This window comes from Oncorhynchus mykiss, chromosome 24, assembly GCF_057628025.1.
Source record: "Oncorhynchus mykiss isolate SJ-2025 chromosome 24, ASM5762802v1, whole genome shotgun sequence".
Classification (NCBI taxonomy): domain Eukaryota; kingdom Metazoa; phylum Chordata; class Actinopteri; order Salmoniformes; family Salmonidae; genus Oncorhynchus; species Oncorhynchus mykiss.
In genome coordinates, this window is record NC_143045.1 from 14,404,713 (window position 1) to 14,424,448 (window position 19,736).

General features: G+C 42.0%; 3 protein-coding genes across 4 annotated transcripts; 1 reads left to right on the forward strand and 2 right to left on the reverse strand.

Moving 5' to 3' along the window:
- Positions 1–229: 229 nt before the first annotated feature.
- Positions 230–11,824, reverse strand: LOC149972374 (rab5 GDP/GTP exchange factor-like). The gene is made up of 9 exons (XM_090218410.1): positions 11,790–11,824; positions 10,526–10,728; positions 6,475–10,186; positions 5,913–6,082; positions 3,097–3,178; positions 2,769–2,901; positions 2,572–2,663; positions 2,182–2,438; positions 230–2,051 (listed from the first exon to the last, which is right to left on the reverse strand). The coding sequence occupies exons 4-9, from the start codon at positions 5,925–5,927 to the stop codon at positions 1,650–1,652; spliced, it is 981 nt and encodes a 326-aa protein (XP_090074536.1). The 5' UTR covers positions 5,928–6,082; positions 6,475–10,186; positions 10,526–10,728; positions 11,790–11,824; the 3' UTR covers positions 230–1,649.
- rabx5 (Rab5 GDP/GTP exchange factor) lies at positions 10,346–11,824 on the reverse strand. Its single transcript, NM_001160674.1, is given in 1 exon segment — positions 10,346–11,824. A coding segment is annotated over 1 exon segment (294 nt). The 5' UTR covers positions 10,705–11,824; the 3' UTR covers positions 10,346–10,410.
- Positions 11,825–12,319: 495 nt separating this feature from the next.
- Positions 12,320–16,282, forward strand: LOC110503799 (caspase a). 2 transcript variants are annotated; one of them, XM_021582336.3, is made up of 8 exons: positions 12,320–12,580; positions 13,728–13,994; positions 14,124–14,233; positions 14,672–14,848; positions 14,952–15,192; positions 15,289–15,417; positions 15,507–15,616; positions 15,737–16,282. In XM_021582336.3, the coding sequence occupies exons 1-8, from the start codon at positions 12,574–12,576 to the stop codon at positions 15,827–15,829; spliced, it is 1,134 nt and encodes a 377-aa protein (XP_021438011.3). In that variant the 5' UTR covers positions 12,320–12,573; the 3' UTR covers positions 15,830–16,282. The 2 variants fall into 2 exon arrangements, with proteins under 2 accessions (XP_021438011.3, XP_036817798.2); XM_036961903.2 differs by having other exon boundaries at positions 12,325–13,191.
- Positions 16,283–19,736: the final 3,454 nt, after the last annotated feature.

Here is a 19,736-nt window from a genome sequence, read left to right on the forward strand (position 1 = left end):
CATGTCTTAAGGCTTAAAAATCTTTATTTAACCTTCATCTACACTCATTGAAGTGGATTTAACAGGTGACATAAACAAGGGATCATCTTTCCCCTGGTCATTTAGTCATGGAAAGAGCAGGAGTTCTTAATGTTTTGTACACTGTGTGCATTGCAAACACACCTTTGCTTTCTCTACTTACCATAGATAGTCATGTTACAGTGGTGACAAAGCCTTCTGGACACAGAACAGCTTTTGAGTTATTTTATTCATCAACACAAACCCATGGACACTATAAAACAACACTGTCTCAATAAGTTACATTAAAATACAAGACAATGTTGAGTTACTCCTTCAACATACAAAAACAAACCTACAAGGTTGTACAGATGTGTGTGTGTGTGTGTGTGTGTGATATATATATTTTTTTTTAACATTCCTTTCAAAAATACCTGATCATTGATTGCTGTGTGCTATCCAATGCCTAGTTATTTCAGTTAGTGTTTAAATTGGATTGAATGGATTTTGGCAACCAGGATTTGGCCAGCATTTGTACACGGTTCTGATAGTTACAATTGTAATAAAATGAAACATGATAAAAGAACAGAAAATATATTAGGTAGTATGTAAATTGACCTTTCTGTTGTATCAAAGATACTACTCATTCAACTCAATGTCTACTCTTCCTTCATATATCCATCTGATCCAGAATGAATGGTTACTACATGGAGCTGAGATCAACATTGTTATGGCTATTCTGTTTGGCAACATTTACCCCCAATACATTTGTACAAATAATATACACCACTGTAAAATAATATAAAGAACTTACTAAAAGTACTCTTCTTAGATATAACCATTCTAAATATGCACCCTTTCTCTGTTCTTCTGAAGAAGCAGCTGTTCAGCAGTCAAACAAGGCCAAACAAGAGAGAAGGGACTGTTAGTATCTCCTATACTCTGAATTGCAAATCACGTATTTCTTAGAGACAAAATGTAAACTTTGAGCTACAGTATCAATCTAGCCATTTTAATAGGTTAAAGATCATTATCCCCTCTCAGAAGACTATAGCCTGAACAATATAAAAATAAAATAACTTCCTCAAACTAAGCGCATGACTGAACAGGTTTGGCAGGGAAACGAAACTACACACACACACACACACACACACATACTTATTTATAGACATCTTCAGGGGAAATTTGGTCGGGGTCACATACACTCACGTGACCCCAACAGATCCCTGTCGCTTGGGCTTCTGTACTCTGACTTGGATTCAGTCAGGAGGAGTAATATAGGGGACAAAGGAGGGCAAGATCAATGATCTGTGTCCCAATACTCTTAAAGCTTCCTTTCCTCATCTCCTTTCCTTCATGACCATGGATGAAGGTAATATGCCTGCAACTCATCTTGTCCTCTTACCAATCAGTGGGGAAGACAGACCGAGAAAGTTGGCTATTTAGGAGTACTGGGGTTCAGGCGACTGCAAGCATCTATTTTAAGTGTGCATACAATGGGGAGGGTTGGAGTTATATTTGTTGGATCCATTAGAAGGAACCTATATGTGCATAAGGACAGGAGACACTTTCCAGGGTGGAGAGAGAGAGTAACAAGTCCAAAGAGGGAGGGAGGAAGGTGGGTGGGGGGGGGGGGGGGGGGGGGGGGGGGGTCAGCCGGCAAACAACTGGGGTTGGAGAGGAGAAGGTAGGTGGTCGTTTTCCACGTTGTCAGCATCTATGGCAGAAGAGGCGGTGGGGGGAGTGGTGGGGTGCATTTCCAGGGGGAACCTCTCCATCACATCCTGCACTTTGTGCTCTACCCCATCCCTCCAGTCGATGAGGTCACTCTCCAGGCGGCGAGCCCCCTCCATGACGCGTTCCTGCCTCACGCCCAGCCCCGTCAATAGGTCCAGACTCTCGTTCATCTGGCTGAAAGCAGCACTACAGGTGGGGGAGGTGGCAGCCTGGGGACGCTGGGGAGACGCCTGGCCTGACATGTAGAGCTCAAACTCCTCAACGCTCAGGTTCAGAGACTGGCCATCCAGCTTCTCTATGAAGGCCACCGCACAGCACTGCAGAGAGAGGGAGGAGAGAGACAGAGGGGAATTAGGGGAATCAGAAAATACATTCTTAATATGTGTAAATTGAGTTTGTTTGGTACAGCTCGTCTGTCTGTTTGCTTTGTCGACACAGCCCTCTCACCAGGTTGGTAAAGTAGTATCCGTCTTCTCCGCTCATGAGGCGGCTAGGGTTACAGAAGCGGGTGATGTACTGGATGTTGGACTGCAGTCGCGGAGGGTTGGCCTTCAGGACGATGTAGATGAGGGTGGGCAGGAAGTCATCAGCAGATGCTGCCTCCTTCTTGGTGGTATTGATGGCATTGAAGATGTGCTTACTGCAGCGTGTGATGCAGGTCAGCTTGTCCCTGGGCACACGCTTCGAGTCCATCTCGATCACGTCTACAGGAAGTCAGGGTGGAACAGAGTGGTAGTTAATGTGCTATGATGACATTCTACATCACATGCATGTTCATTCAATGTTTGTGTCTCTTTGTAAAAAACTAAAAACAAATTAATACATTGTAAGTCTGACCTGTGATGGCTTTGACCACGTTATCAGACACCTCTGGAATCTCCTCATCCACAGGGACACACAGCATCTCGATGGTGACCCAATGCAAGGCCCTGCAACCCAGCCACCCCCACCCACTTTAGTGAACAGATGAACAAGGAGGCATACAGCAGCTTTAATACTTAAACTCATTACCATATATGTTTCAATGTCTTTACCTGATTCTCTTTTGAATGGCCAGGTCTTTCTTCTCATCGTCTGTGGTCTCAGGACAGAAGACCTCCTCGTAGAGACGTGTCATCATGTACCTCTCTACCTCGTCCATCACACTCTCTACGCGCTCCGACGACCCTGGGGTCAACACGGACAGATGGGAAAACAGCAAATGTGAGTCATTCAAGGCCTACCTATAGGAGAGCTCTCTGAAAGAAAAGTGTGTTCCTTCTTCTTCATTGTCACCAGCAACTTTATAATCAAGCCCCTACTTCAAGATATCCTTAATGTTCCAGTATTAGAGTAGTAGAGGTGAGGAAAGGAAAGGTGTACCTTTGAAGTGTGTGTGCAGGCGGTCTGAAAGGTTCTGGTAGAAGTCTTGAACGCACTCAGACAGCTCATCAGCACCCAGGTCCTGGGGAACAAGCTCACTATTAGCATGAAGGGATTGTCGTACATTTTCATTCATTTCAAGGGCGAGTTCATTTGGTTATTCACTCAATGCTCTAGAGCAGGGGTGTCAAACTCAAATACCCAGTGGGCCAAAATGTAAAACCTGAACAAAGTCACGGGCCAACATTGAACAAATTAACCTTTTAATATGGACCCAAACAAGTTTTGCTTTAACATTGAATATGGCGTCGTTTATTACCATACAATATATAATTTAATAGTGGAGACATGCAAAATCGAATTTCAAATGAAAAAACACATCAATGGCATTCATTTATTAAATAAATAAAATTTAAATAAAAATTGTATGCCTCTTTTCTATTTGCAGCCTTCTGATTTAAATACCAAAAAACTTTTTCCAATGGCTAATAATTTTACAAATAAAATGATAATAAATCAATCAACCATTCAAGCCCATGCCTTGTAGCAAGAAAAAGTGCATAAAGAAAACGTTAATTATTGCACACTGGTCTAATCTGATGTGCCCATGCCAGATACCTGGCATCTCTTCTTGGATGCTAGTTCATCAATGTCTGGGCTCAAGCTCTGAGCTGAAGAAATCCTTAGTATCGAGCGAAGATGTTCATCAGTCAGACGTCTCCTGTGAGTTGTTTTGGTCATCTTCATCGAGGAGAAAAGTTGCTCGCATAGATAAGTGCTGCCGAACATGGAGAGCATCTGAGCAGCTTGGGTGCGGAGGCATTGTGTCAGGGATGAACCGTGGAAACTGTGCAGCGCCCACAGCATCATACTTTGACTTCAGCGTGTCGTTGCACTGGAGTTCAATCAGCTCCATTTGGATGTTGGTTGGTGCATTTTCCACATCAACTGCGAAGGGATTACTAAGCAGTTCAAACTTGCATTTCTGGGCATCGAAGTCGGCAAATCGCCGGCTAAACTCAGCGGCGAGAACACTGAGTTTTTCAGCAAACTGTGCGCATGGGAACACGGCGGTAGAGATCTGCGCTTTTATGGATTGGCAGCAGGGAAAATGGCAAGGGTTTCCTTGCAGCATCTGATTCTCCCACAGGCACAGTTTAGTTTTGAAGGCCCTCACTGCAGCGTACATGTCTGTGATGATGCGCCCCCGCCCCTGAAGCTGCAGGTTCAGCGCATCGAGATGGCTCGAGATGTCACAGAGAAAGGCCAGCTCACACAGGAACTTTTGCTCCCGGAGCTCTGCTGTATCCTTCCCTTTGGTTTCCAAGAATTGACATATTTCCTCACGCAGCTCGAAACATCTGTTCAGTACTTTTCCTCTGCTTAGCCATCTCACCTCTGTGTGATACGGCACGTCTGCGTATTCCGAACCACACTCCTCCAGAAAAGATTTAAACTGGCGGTGATTTAGACCTTTGGCTCTTATAAAGTGAACTACCTGTGTTACTGTGGTCATAACATGTTCCATCTTTAGGGCTTTGGCACACAGTGCTTCCTGATGTATGATGCAGTGGTAAACAGTTAGCTCACCTGCACAGTTCTCTTCCCGCATCTTCTCCCGAACCATGCCCACCAGTCCACTCTTTTTACCGCACATCGCTGGCGCACCATCTGTCGTTAATCCAACGAGTTTATCCCACGGCAGCTTTATTTCAGTTACACATTTGGAAACCTCCTCAAAGATTTCCTTTCCTGTGGTTGTGCCATGCATTGATTTGAATCCTAATAGCTCCTCCGTAACACACAGATTTGAGTCCACTCCACGGATGAAGACTGACAGCTGAGCAGTATCAGATGCGTCGCAGCTCTCATCCACAGCGAGGGAGAACGCAACAAAACCTTTTCCCTTTTCCATCAGCTGGTCATACAGATTGGTGGCAAGATCACATGTGCGATCAGCTACTGTGTTCCTGCTCAGGCTCACGTTTGAAAATGCTTGTTTTTTCTCTGGGCATACGAGGTCACAAACCTTCATCATGCACTTTTTCATGAACTCTCCCTCATTAAAGGGCCGGGCTGATTTTGCGATCTCTGCTGCCACTATATAACTAGCCTTTACAGCAGCCTCGCTTTGTGATGTGGCTTTTTTAAACATATTCTGTTGTGAAACCAAACTTATTTTCATCTCCTCTACTTTCTGGCTCCTTTGAGTCATGTCCAGGTCCTTGTATTTGTCATGGTGTTTCGTTTCATAGTGTCGTCTAATGTTGTACTCCTTACTTACAGCCACGTTGACTCCACAAACAAGACAAACAGGTTTGTCTTTTACATATGTAAACAGATATTCTGCCTCCCACTTGTCCAGAAAGCTCCTGTTTTCTGCCTTTCTTTTCGCCATTTTTGGGAAGGGTTAGCTTGCTGACAGTTGTAGCGTCTATGTTGCTATGACTACTGTCACAGAGGAGAGAGCGTTTCTGGGTCCTGTCCTGATTGGCGCGCGAAAACAGCAGAGCATTATGGGATTCGTAGTATTAGTGGTGAATGCGCTGTATAATACAGGCGGGCCAGCTCTAGTAGTAATTTGGTATTGTCTTGCGGGCCAAATATAATTACCCCGCGGGCCAAATTTGGCCCACGGGCCAGAGTTTGACACCCATGCTCTAGAGTAACCTCAGCGTTTGTCTTTGTCATCCTTCTTCTACGACGAGGAAGTGAAATGGTCCAAACAAAAGCCGGAGGGGTGAATGAATAGAGGTAACCCCCATCAGGCTCTCTACATTCAGAAGCACGTTATGGTATTGTGGTGTACTACTCACCCTCTTGTAGGCCATGCTCTCTGTGAAGGCTCGGCACTGTTTGAAGATCTCCCTGCCAGGTTTCAGTGTCTTGAGGAAGTCGATGAACTCTCGTGTGGTGCGGTCCGTCTCTAAGGGCTTGCGGCTCACTGAGGGGCTGGGGGTCGACAGGGCCTCGCCAGGGACGGATTCTGGGAGGGGGGAGGATACATAAACTCAGCGAAAAAAAGAGACATCCTCTCACTGTCAACTGCGTTTATTTTCAGCAACCTAACATTTGTAAATATTAGTATGAACATAACAAGATTCAACAACAGACATAAACTGAACAAGTTCCACAGACATGTGACTAACATAAATGGAATAATGTGTCCCTGAACAAAGGGGGGGTGGGGGGGACAAAATAAAAGTAACAGTCAGTTACAGTGGTGTGGCCACCAGCTGCATTAAGTACTGCAGTGCATCTCCTCCTCATTGACTGCACCAGATTTGCCAGTTCTTGATGAGAGATGTTACCCCACTCTTCCACCAAGGCACCTGCAAGTTCCTGGACATTTCTGGAGGGAATGGCCCTAGCCCTCACCCTCCGATCCAACAGGTCCCAGACGTGCTCAATGGGATTGAGATCCGAGCTCTTCGCTGGCCATGGCAGAACACTGACATGCCTGTCTTGCAGGAAATCACACACAGAACGTGCATGCTCATTAATGATTGTTTATGGTTCATTGAACAAGCATGGGAAACAGTGTTTAAACCCTTTACAATGAAGATTTGTGAAGTTATTTGGATTTTTACGAATTATCTTTGAAAGAAAGGGTCCTGAAAAAGGGACGTTTATTTTTTTGCTGAGTTTATAGTGGAGGGAATGATATACCTGTGTATGTACAATATTCCTTAGGTGCTTGATTTAAGTACAGAAAAACAAGGGTGGGCTTTCTATTCATCTCATCCTTGACCAGCACAGCTTGCAGAGTTGTGATTTCCCACAACATCCTTCTGCAATTTGTGTTTCGCTAGTTACTTTTTGCTACGCATCAAATAAATGGTTCAACATGAATTACATCAACCATGGCTTGTCCTGTATTATCTGAACAGTTCTGTCTTTAAAACCCTCTAGAGTCTAAGCCGGGGGAAGGGTTCTAAACTAACACGTAGACATGTTTTACGATGGTCATACCAACAACTATTTAGTGTATTGATTTTACCCTTAAAAAGGTATCTTTTTTATTTTTTTATTTTAAAATTCAACATTACTGCTATTAGCCAATAGAAACACATTGAGTAACAGATTCACTAAGGAAGTTTATTCTGAAGTGTCTGCCATATATCTGAGAGATTAGATTTTTTTGTATTTTTTATGCTACAGACGTTTGTGAGAAGACCAATTTTCAAGATGTCTCATGTCTGACAAATACTGCTCTAGCTCTGCTACCTTTTCACCAATATATATCTCTAGCTTAAAACAGACGGATTTTGATGGGGATTTTTTTTGTATGTTAATTAGATTTCCGCAGAGGCGTGGAAATTGTAGGCTAAGGGTTAAGGCGTGGTGATTTGATCTCCTCTATATGGCCTCACCGATGAATGTAATTAGGTTTGCCTTGGGATTTGGTCTTAAAATCTATTTTTATTTGTCACATAGACAACAGGTGTAGACTAACAGTGAAATGCTTACTTACAGGTCCTTTTCCAAAAACGCAGTTAAAAAATATGATTTTTTTAAATAAAAAATGTAAATAGTGACGAGGAATAAATACACAGTGAATAACGAATAAAAGAGTATAAAGTATTCAGACGGTTGTCCTTCTGGAAGGTTCTCCCATCTCCACAGAGGAACTATAGAGCTCTGTCAGAGTGACCATTAGGGCTTCTTGGTCACCTCCCTGACCAAGGCCCTTCTCACCGATTTCCCAGTTTGGCTGGGCGGCCAGCTCTAGGAAGAGTCTTGGTGGTTCCACACTTCTTCCATGTAAGAATGATGGAGGCCACTGTGTTCTGGGACACCTTCAACGTTGCAGAAATGTTTTGGTACCCTTCCCCAGATCCCCTGTGCCTCGACACAATCCTGTCTGGGAGCTGTACGGACAATTCCTTTGACCTCATTGCTTGTTTTTTTCTGACTTGCACGGTCAACTGTGGGACCTGTGGCTGGAGTCTGACAATGTTTTGGGCCTTCCTCTGACACTGCCTGGTATAAAGGTCCTAGATGGCAGGGAGCTCGGCCCCAGTGACGTACTGGGCTGTACGCACTACTCTCTGTAGCGCCTTGCGGTCAGATGCCAAGCAGTCATCAGGCCTACCACCATTGTGTCGTCTGCCAACTTAATGCTGGTTTAATGATGGTATTGTGAGTCGTTCGCATCTACAGGGCAATATACATTTAGACAGGTTACCTTGGCGTTCTTGGGCACAGGGACAATGGTGGTTTGCTTGAAACATGTACAGTGCCTTCAGAAAGTATTCACACCCCTTGACTTTTTACACATTTTGTTACGTTACAGCCTGAATGTAAAATCTTTTGTCACTGGCCTACACACAATAACCCATCATTTCAAAGTGGAATTATGTTTTTGAAACTTTTACAAATGAATTACAAATGAAAAGCTGAAATGTCTTGAGTCATTAAGTATTCAACCCCTTTGTTATGCCAAGCTTAAATAAGTAGAAATTTGCTTAACATATCACATAATAAGTTGCATGAACTCACTTTGTGTGCAATAATAGTGTTTAAGATTATTTTACCCCAAACATACAATTATTTGTAGATCACTCAGTCGAGCAATGCATTTCAAACACAGAATCAAACACAACGACCAGGGAGGTTTTCCAATGCCTCGCAAAGAAAGGCACCTACTGGTAGATAGGTAAAAAAACAAAAAAACATTGAATATACCTTTGAGCATTGTGAAGTTAATTACACTTTGGATGGTGTATCAATACACCCAGTCACCACAAAGATACAGGTGTCCTTCCTACCTCAGTTGCCGGAGTCAAAGGAAACCGCTCAGGGATTTCACCATTTAAATGCTGTGACAGGAGAAAACTGAAGATGGCTCAACAACATTGTAGTTACTCCACAATACTAACCTAAATGACAGAGTGAAAAGACTGTACAGACTAAAAATATCCCAAAACATGCATCATGGCACTGAAGTAAAACTGTTAGGGGCAAATCCAATGCAACACATTACCACTCTCCATATTTTTAAGCATAGTGGTGGCTGCATCATGTTATGTTATGCTTGTAATCGTTAAAGACTGAGTTGTTTTTCAGAAGAAAAAAAGAAAATGAATGGAGCTAAGCACAGATAAAATCCTATAGGAAAACCTGGTTCAGTCTGCTTTCCACCAGACACTGGGAGATTAATTCACCTTTCAGCAGGACAATAACCTAAAACACAAGAACAAATCTACAATGGAGATGCACACCAAGAAGACAGTGAATGTTCCTGAGTGGTCGAGTTATAGTTTACTTAAATCTGCTTGAAAATCTATGGCAAGATTTGAAAATGGTTGTCTAGCGATGATCAACAACCAATTTGACAGAGCTTGAAGAACTTTGAAAAAAATTATAATGGGCAAATATTGTACAATCTAGGTGTGCAAAGCTCTTAGAGACTTACCCAGAAAGTCTCTGTAATCGCTGCCAAAGGTGATTCTAAAATGTATTGACTCAGGGGTGTGAATACTTATGTAAAGATACTTCTCTATTTCATTATCAATACATTGAAAATATGTTTTTCACTTTATCATTATGGGGTATTGTGTGTAGATGGGTAAGAAAAAACATATTTAATAAATGTTGAATTCAGGCTGTAACACAGCAAAATGTGGAATAAGTCAAAGGGTATGAATCCTTTCTGAAGGCACTGTAGGTATTAGACTGAGTCAGGGAGAGGTTGAAAATCTAAGGAATTCTAGCTGGATGCCCCATGTGACCTCCTCCACAGTGACTGGGGGGAGAGAGTGGTAGTGGAGCAGAATTCTGAAAGAGCGGGGAAAGAGGAACTGTACACCAATATTATGCAGAGGGAAGGTAGTTTTGGTTTGGATCTGCTCATACCTCAAGTAATGGTAGAGAAAACACTATAAACCCTATCTCAAAGACTTGGACCCTACCTTTCTTGGGCGGTGTCTTTGTTGAGGGAGTGAAAAACTTAGTCATTGTGTTGACTTTACGTGACTTCTCCTTGGTTTTCCTCTCTTCAAACTTGCTGAAGGGTGCGATGGCAGGCTGGGGCTGGGCTGCCCCCTGGTGGTTGTTAGCGTACGCTGCCTCCTCCTCCTTCTGTAACCTGGGACACAGAACAGGAATTGCTGTTACTACCACATGATCAATACTGACAGACAGAGAGACACACAGAAAAAAAAGTCTGAGATCAAAAAGTCAAGAATCATGACACTGTTCCATTTGCTTCTGTGAAAATGGCTGTTAAAATGTTGTTGTTTTTTTTGACCAATGATCAAAAGTTACAGCTGCATTTTGTTATTGTTTTGTTTTCGACTGCACCCCTCAATTTTATGCAGGGCATTCAGTGTTTGCCACCGGGCTCCTAGATTTAAAATCGAGTGCTACCTCCGCCCAGCAGCTGGGGGTTGATGCAAAACAAGTTTGCTCAGATTGACAACCACACCTCTCTGCCAGTGCATGGTCCTCCTGGATCTGTTTGTGTCTGGTTTGTTGGTACTCCTCCCGCCAGCACTTGGAGCAGAGGCCCTGCCAGGCCGTGTTGCCATAGAAACCACATCCCTTTGTACACAGCAGCTCTGACTGGTCCACATGGATCCCACGACGTTCCGACCGGTGGCTCATCCCTCACGGCTAGCGTGGATACGGCTGGGAATAACAGGAAAATGACAAGACTGAATGGTAGAAAGATCCACAGTCAGAAGTAGGCCTACATCAAACTTGATGGCTATTTTTTATTTATCAGGACTTTGACAAAGTTGAATGCCTACACACTATGGGCCACATTCAGGTTGAGGTATTTGATAAAAATGTATGTTTAATAGAGGTAGCTAGCGTAAAGACACATTTCAATACACACACTGAAAATCTTAGTGAATTCCTGTGCGTATCAAAATATGATTTCATATGGCAGTGTTTACACCTTTACCACCGTAAAATTAAGATCAACACTGGAAATCTGACAAGAGTTTGAACCCCTAAGAATCTGCCTATCCCTGATGATTTTGACTCCCGACTCACATTGGGAATGCATGATACGAAAATCAACACAGGAGGAATTTAATGGATGACCACAAACACTGGTGAAAATGTTTATGGCCTTCTAGCTGTGTCAAATCCCAATAGTGTAGCTGCCCTACACTTTACTTTGTTTGAAGCCACATTACAACGTTACATTACAACGTTATTAGTAGCTAACCATCCTGATTTATAAACACGCTAGTTGGCTACTTTACAACCAAATATTCGTATAACTATCCCTACTACGATGTAATGCAATGTAATGGGCTTAGCTAAACTCTAACTAGCTTGCTAACATTAGCTAGCTCTAAATTCACGAAAAACGCGACACAATGACATGACAAAGCTAGCTAGGCTTCTTCTGGTAGCTAAATATTAACAGTAAACTTAGCTACAAAAATACCATAATTAAGTATTCTACAATGGACACACCTGACCACTGGGTCCTTAGCAGAGTAGAGATACATTGAACTAGGGTTTGGCTCACTACTAGAAGCTAACATTAGCTAGCTAGCTAGTTTGCGGTTGACGTTAGCTAGCTAGGGTGACAGTAATTCCAGACCCAACAAAATTGACAAACAATTTCGTTAGCTAACAACATTCTGCGACTCATTACCTTTTCAGAAAGATTATTGAGTGTAGATATATGTAATTTTTTATGCAGCCAATTGGCACCATCTGCTACCCACCCGTCTGACAGACCAGTTTGTTTACGTAGTCACCCTTCTTCCTCGTTAGTCGATATCCAATAGCGCGCTCTTGAGACCATTTCAGGTATACAGACAGTCCTGTGCAACACTATATTCCTTCAAATGGGAAATTATTAAAACGTTATTCATTTTATAAGGGGTTCTTATTCAGAGCGAATTACAGTTAGTGTATGAATCTTAAGGCAGCTAGATATGGACAACCACATATCACATTCATAGTAAGTAGCTATATAATAAAGTATTGATGTCAGACGTTTTCAGGAAGATGGGCAGGGACTCAGCTGTCCTGACCACTGGGTCCTGACAAATGATGTGTATAAACCCTGGATGACTTGCGCTGTATTGAAGCCATCCTGGCACTCCTCCTTAATTGTAAAAACATATTTTGGAAGCTACAGTATAGAAATGCACATTTCCTTTATTGTAAATCTGAAAAATACAACATATTTTTAAATGCATATCACAGTCCAACAAACCTGTTATGTATATATGCACCAAGCCAGCCAATCAGGTTACTGTATAAAATATACGGGAAGTTGCTAAGACTTTTTATGACTCCAGTAGTCTAGGTTGAAAAGCATTTGGGATGATCGAGTATCATCAAGAGAACGCATAGGCATATCTTTATTCTATGCGAAATAGGCATATCTTTATTCTATGCGAAATAGGCATATCTTTATTCTATGCGAAATAGGCATATCTTTATTCTATGCGAAATAGCTAGCAGAAAGAACAGAATAGCTTCATTCACCTCATCTAAGGAATGGCAGGTAAATAATAAAAACGTATATGTACAAACATTATCGGCTGTTTTGCTTTGGTACAATTTGTTTTTAACAAACAAGGTATTTATGGTATTACTCTGACAAATATAAATATTAAGAATATTGCAATATTTCTGTTGGAATTCTGGGCAATTTTTTTCCACTTCGACAGCATGCATACTTTCACTTTCGCTATAGGCGTCCAACTCAAGACTGACTGGTGCAGGCAAAATGCACGGTCGATCGACCGTTTTTTATATCTGGAGCAGTTGATTTGATAACAATGTATGTGTGTGTGTGTGTGAGAGAGTTCGTAAATTTGCTATGGCCATCAACTCCGATTACAGAGCGCTCTCGTTTTAGTCTGCCAGAGCGCAGAATAACTGACGAATTTATGAACGCTCAACATGCTTTGAATATGACGGGAGTCAGTAAACATCGGCAAGGTAGCTAACTTTAGCCAGTTAGCTAGGGTGCTTGACTGCCATTGTGAGGTCAGAACGCTCGGATCAACCCTACTCCTCGGCCAGATCGAAACGCTCTGATATTAACGAACGTCCAGAGCGCAGTCTGAACGCACTCTGGCACTCCAGAATGAATTTACGAACACACCCCAAGTAAGACACAAACCAAAATATTATTAAAAAAACATGCATCATTAAAGAGACAAACTGAAGTTGCTACATCAATTGTTAGACTTTTAAATGAATGATATACACATTGATTCTGGATTTAAAAAAAAAAAAACTATAGATGACTCATGAGCTTAGTTCAACCATTATACTCATCAAAATATAAGCTTGGTTTATTCATTTGTTTGTAAACAATGTAATTGTAAACAAACACTGTATAGCCTCAAATCATGGTTAAACTATCATGTTGATATCATGGATGGTCAGTCTTCGCATCCATAGCTCTGTCCATGAGTTTGAGAGTGGTTACGTTTGTCCAGCCCCATCCCTCAGTTGTTTACCAAATCAGTGGCGGGGTGTCCTCTTTGTTATTGTTCGAGCTGCAGATTGTCCCTTTAAAGGATGAATTGAAATTTAGAATACACTGTATGCTCAATTATAAAGTAGATGCATAAGACTTAGACATCGCTCCAACAATGACTAAATTGTAGCTCTGATTAAATCCTATTTACTTTCACCAGACAAGTTGCTCTCCAAGGCTCGGAAGACATTCATAGACAGTGTGACGAAGCCAGTGATCAAGCAGCTCCTGGATGACCTTTTGGAGGACAAGGTGCTGAACGATGAAGAGACAGAATCGGTGACGGAGGAGAACAGCACTAGGGCAGAGCAGGCACGATGCCTTATCGATATGGTGCGGAAGAAAGGGAGCAAAGCCAGTGACAAGATGATTGCCAGAGTTCAGGAGAGAGATCCTGGACTTTATGACAAAATGGGTCTGGCCCCCAGTGAGTGAAACTGATACACCATTCAGTTACGTCTGTCACAGTGCCAAACTTCTCTTAGACTTGATAAGAGTTAGTAAGAACTTAACAGATACTGTAAATGTAATGTAACATGCTGTATTTTCCCTGCAGCACCATCATCGCCTCAGTTATCACAGCAGGAGGAGCAGCCAGTGTCCTCTGTCCTCACCCCCAGCACAAATGACTTTAAGAAGGACATTCTTCAGAGGAAGGGTAGCGAGGTTTGAGCTCTACTTCGTTGTCAAAGGATAGATCAGTGTACATGTATCGGTTTTCTGAGTGCCCCAATAGAATTAGCTTCTGAGTTTATAGTTATCCTATTAGACCAGTAAGCTTTCTTATGAACCCCTTGGGTTACCGGTGTCATAGTTTAGGAAACACAGTTACTCTAAAGTCTTTAAATATATATATACATATATATATATATATATATATATTTTATAATCTAGGCGTGAAAGTATAGTCAAAGTTTCAACTTGTAATTTCACAAACTGCAATAACTGTGTAACAATGTGTACCTACACTGTTATTACACAGTGGTTTTAGCATGACTTGTAAATTGGGACCAATTTCCACACATATTTTGACTGAGTAGAATTGTTGCTAGGCTATATTACTGTTAAATAACCTTTGCACCTGTAATTGCTTTGCTCGATCAGATTTACCCTCCAATGGATAAGTCTGGTCGGAAGCGTCTGGCCCTGCTCATAAACAACGTGGAGTTTGATGATAAGAACATGCTGAGACGAGGGGCAGAGAAGGACGAGGAGGACGTGGAGAGGCTTCTCAGGGATCTGGGATATGATGTGGTGAAACACAGAAACCTGTCTGGACAGGTAAACAGAGGGAGGAAACATCTCTCCTGCTTCTAGAAGAGTGTTTACATGTTTCCTTAGTCTATGGTTTTTCTCCTCTGTGACTGACAGTATGCTCTTGCAGGAGATGGACGAGGCTGTGAAAGCGTTCTCTAAACGTGAGGAGCACTTATTGTCGGACAGCGTCTTCGTGGTGATGATGTCTCACGGGGAGCTGGGAGCCATCATGGGTGTCCATTACAAGAAAGGGGACCCTAATCTTGACATCTTCCCCATCAACAACATCTTCACACACCTGAACACAGAGAACTGCAAAGCACTGATTAACAAACCCAAAGTCATCCTCATTCAGGCCTGCAGGGGAGGTGATTCTTTCATAAAAATACAAATTTCCTAAATGTATGTAAACCTTTTGTACAGGCAACACCTCCATATTAAAGAGGATTTGCATGTTGTTTCAGGCAAGGATGGGTCTGTTTGGGTCAGTGACACAGTGCCTGGGTCCAGCCTTGACCTGGGGTTAGAGAGTGACTCATTTAGGAGGGAGCACAAAGAGAAGGACTTCATCTCCCTCCTGTCCTGCACACCAGGTTAGTGTGTCATATTAACACATTCTCAGGCATTATATTGTTTGTAAATCAATGTGAGTAAACCCTCATTACATTCCCTTCGCTTTCAGATACTGTGTCCTACAGAGATCCAGAGATGGGCACCCTTTTTGTCCAACGCATCATGGAGACATTCAACACCTATGCCTGTGATGATCATATAGAAGAATTGTTCAGGAAGGCAAGTATCTGGAAACAGAACAGATAACATTGTTCTTTCCTCATTGCACTGTATAGAATGATTGATCAGCTTTGATTTACTTTGAGCCACAATAACATGTTGGTATTTTCTTCCATACAGGTCATGGGACGCTTTGAAGATTTCCCCAGACAGATGCCGACCAAAGACAGAGCCACTCTAACAAAGCACTTCTACCTCTTCCCAGGCCTCTGAGAAGTTATGATGATTGATTCATTGTACTGTAATCACAATGGAGGAATAAGGGAGCAGCATATTTTCTGTTATTTTGTATGAAAGTGTTTGGTAGACACTCCTTTTAAGATCATCACCAGTATGTTTTAAATTTATACTTATAATGAACCTTTTAACATTATTTTATCTGCAAATTGTTTATAATCTGCAAATGATAATATCCTCCTGTAGAGCTACTGGGTAGCCTATGTTGTCTTGTGCCAGCCCTGCTCTAACACACCTGATTCGGCTAATCAACGCCAAGATGTGTTAAAGGTGTGTTAGATCAGAGCTGGAACAAAAACGTATTGGGTACTAGGTTACCCAGTAACTAGATTGGCCACTCCTGTTTTAACATTTGGAAGATAAGTAAAATAAGTCTCTGTGACAAAAGCAATATTTGCCGAAATAAAAATATTTCACTGCACTCAAAAACATGTAATACATTTAACAGATGTGATGTGCCTTTGGCTACAAATGAAAATTAACTTAATTTTGCCTATCCACTATTGTTATCAGGAATCATGATGCAGACTGTCAAAGTAACAATGATTATTGTGGCAACGGGCAGGCAAAGACAGGTCAAGGCAGGCAGAGGTCGAAAATCCAGGGTAAGGCAAAGGTACAGGACGGCAGGCGGACTCAGGGTCAGGGACAGGCAGGGTTCAGTAGTCCAGAGGTGGAGCAAAGGTACAGGACGGCAGGCGGACTCAGGGTCAGGGACAGGCAGAGTTCAGCAATCCAGAGGTGGAGCAAAGGTACAGGATGGCAGGCGGACTCAGGGTCAGGCAGAGAGGTCAGGCGGGAGGGTACAGGGTCAGGACAGGCAAAGGTCAAAAACCAGGAGGACGAGGAAAGAGGCTGGGAAACGATAGGAGCTGACAGGAAAAACGTTGGTTAGCTTGAACAAACAAGACGAACTTGCAACAAACAGAGAACACAGGTATAAATACACAGGGGATAATAGGGAAGATGGGTGACACCTGGAGGGGGGTGGAGACAAACAAAAACAGATCAGGGTGTGACAATAGTGAGGCAGTGAGCAAGTTTGCCTATTTGTATTTGCATTTATTAAGGATCCACATTAGCAGCTACTCTTCCTGGGGTCCAGCAACATTAAGGCAGTTATATACCGGTTAAAATATTACATTTCGTAACACTTTACCTAATACATTTAGTGTGTTCCCTCAGGTCACTACTACACAATCACATATTTACAATACAACATCCTTGTGTATGTGTGTGTAGAGTGCGTGCCTTATCATGTGTATGTTATTTCGGTAAGGAGAAGTAGAGTTTTTAAAACCACAGATGAGGTCTAAACTACAGTGCCTTGCGAAAGTATTCGCCCCCCTTGAACTTTGCGACCTTTTGCCACATTTCAGGCTTCAAACATAAAGATATAAAACTGTATTTTTTTGTGAAGAATCAACAACAAGTGGGACACAATCATGAAGTGGAACGACATTTATTGGATATTTCAAACTTTTTTAACAAATCAAAAACTGAAAAATTGGGCGTGCAAAATTATTCAGCCCCTTTACTTTCAGTGCAGCAAACTCTCTCCAGAAGTTCAGTGAGGATCTCTGAATGATCCAACGTTGACCTAAATGACTAATGATGATAAATACAATCCACCTGTGTGTAATCAAGTCTCCGTATAAATGCACCTGCACTGTGATAGTCTCAGAGGTCCGTTAAAAGCGCAGAGAGCATCATGAAGAACAAGGAACACACCAGGCAGGTCCGAGATACTGTTGTGAAGAAGTTTAAAGCCAGATTTGGATACAAAAAGATTTCCCAAGCTTTAAACATCCCAAGGAGCACTGTGCAAGCGATAATATTGAAATGGAAGGAGTATCAGACCACTGCAAATCTACCAAGACCTGGCCGTCCCTCTAAACTTTCAGCTTATACAAGGAGAAGACTGATCAGAGATGCAGCCAAGAGGCCCATGATCACTCTGGATGAACTGCAGAGATCTACAGCTGAGGTGTCTGTCCATAGAACAACAATCAGTCCATAGAACAACAATCAGTCGTATATTGCACAAATCTGGCCTTTATGGAAGAGTGGCAAGAAGAAAGACATTTCTTAAAGATATCCATAAAAAGTGTCGTTTAAAGTTTGCCCACTGACAAAGAAATGATCAGTCTATAATTTTAATGGTAAGTTTATTTGAACGGTGAGAGACAGAATAACAACAAAAAAATCCAGAAAAACACATGTCAAAAATGGTATAAATTGATTTGCATTTTAATGAGGGAAATAAGTATTTGACCCCCTCTCAATCAGAAAGATTTCTGGCTCCTAGGTGTCTTTTATACAGGAAACGAGCTGAGATTAGGAGCATACTCTTAAAGGGAGTGCAAACATGGAGGTGGAAACATTATGCTTTGGGGGTGTTTTTCTGCTAAGGGGACAGGACAACTTCACCGCATCAAAGGGAAGATGGACGGGGCCATGTACCGTCAAATCTTGCGTGAGAACCTCCTTCCCTCAGCCAGGGCATTGAAAATGGGTCGTGGATGGGTATTCTAGCATGACAATGACCCAAAACACACGGCCAAGGCAACAATGGAGTGGCTCAAGAAGAAGCACATTAAGGTCCTGGAGTGGCCTAGCCAGTCTCCAGACCATAATCCCATAGAAAATCTGTAGAGGGAGCTGAAGGTTCGAGTTGCCAAATGTCAGCCTCAACTTTAATGACTTGGAGAAGATCTGCAAAGAGGAGTGGGACAAAATTCCTCCTGAGATGTGTGCCAACCTGGTGGCCAACTACAAGAAACATCTGACCTCTGTAATTGCCAACAAGGGTTTTGCCACCAAATAAAATAAAATTTTACTTGTCACATACACATGGTTAGCTGATGTTAATGTGAGTGTAGCGAAATGCTTGTGCTTCTAGTTCCGACAATGCAGTAATAACCAACGAGTAATCTAACCTAACATTTCCACAACTACTACCTTATACACACAAGTGTTAAGGGATAAAGAATATGTACATAAAGATATATGAATGAGTGATGGTACAGAACGGCATAGGCAAGATGCAGTAGATGGTATCGAGTACAGTATATACATATGAGATGAGTAATGTAGGGTATGTACCAAGTACTAAGTCATGTTTTGCAGAGGGGTCAAATACTTATTTCCCAAATTAAAATGCAAATCAATTTATAACATTTTTGACATGCGTTTTTCTGGATTTTTTTGTTGTTATTCTGTCTCTCACTGTTCAAATAAACCTACCATTGAAATTATAGACTGATCATTTATTTGTCAGTGGGCAAACGTACAAAATCAGCAGGGGATCAAATACTTTTTACCCTCACTGTAACTGATCGGCACCCAGGCTCTGTAATTTTTTTAATTCATTTTTAAAATTTGTATTTTATTAGAAATTCAGTTTAGGTTCAGTTAGTTTTCAAACCTGATTTGCTAGTTTTTATTTAGTTTGAGTTGTAAAAAACTATTTATATTTGATTTTTATATTATTTAGTTTCAGTTTTAGTGTTAGAGACAGAAAGCATGCGTAGGATGCGTTGTATTGTTTTTTTTTTTATTGTTTTTTTTTTATGTCACTTCTTGCGACTGGGGGGCAGTGATACATAAAGTGATGGGTCAGGTCGCAGGTTAGGTCAGGGTTTCCCAAGGGGTGCACGTTTTGGTTTTTGCCCTAGCACTGAATCAAATAATCAACTAATCGTCAAGCTTTGCCCTAACACTAGTGTAGTGTCTAGTGTCTACATGTGTCACACCCTGATCTGTTTAACATGTCTTTGTGATTTTCTCCACCCCGCCTCCAGATGTTGCCCATCTTCCCCATTATCCCCTGTGTATTTATACCTGTGTTCTCTGTTTGTCTGTCAGTTCGTTTTGTTTCATC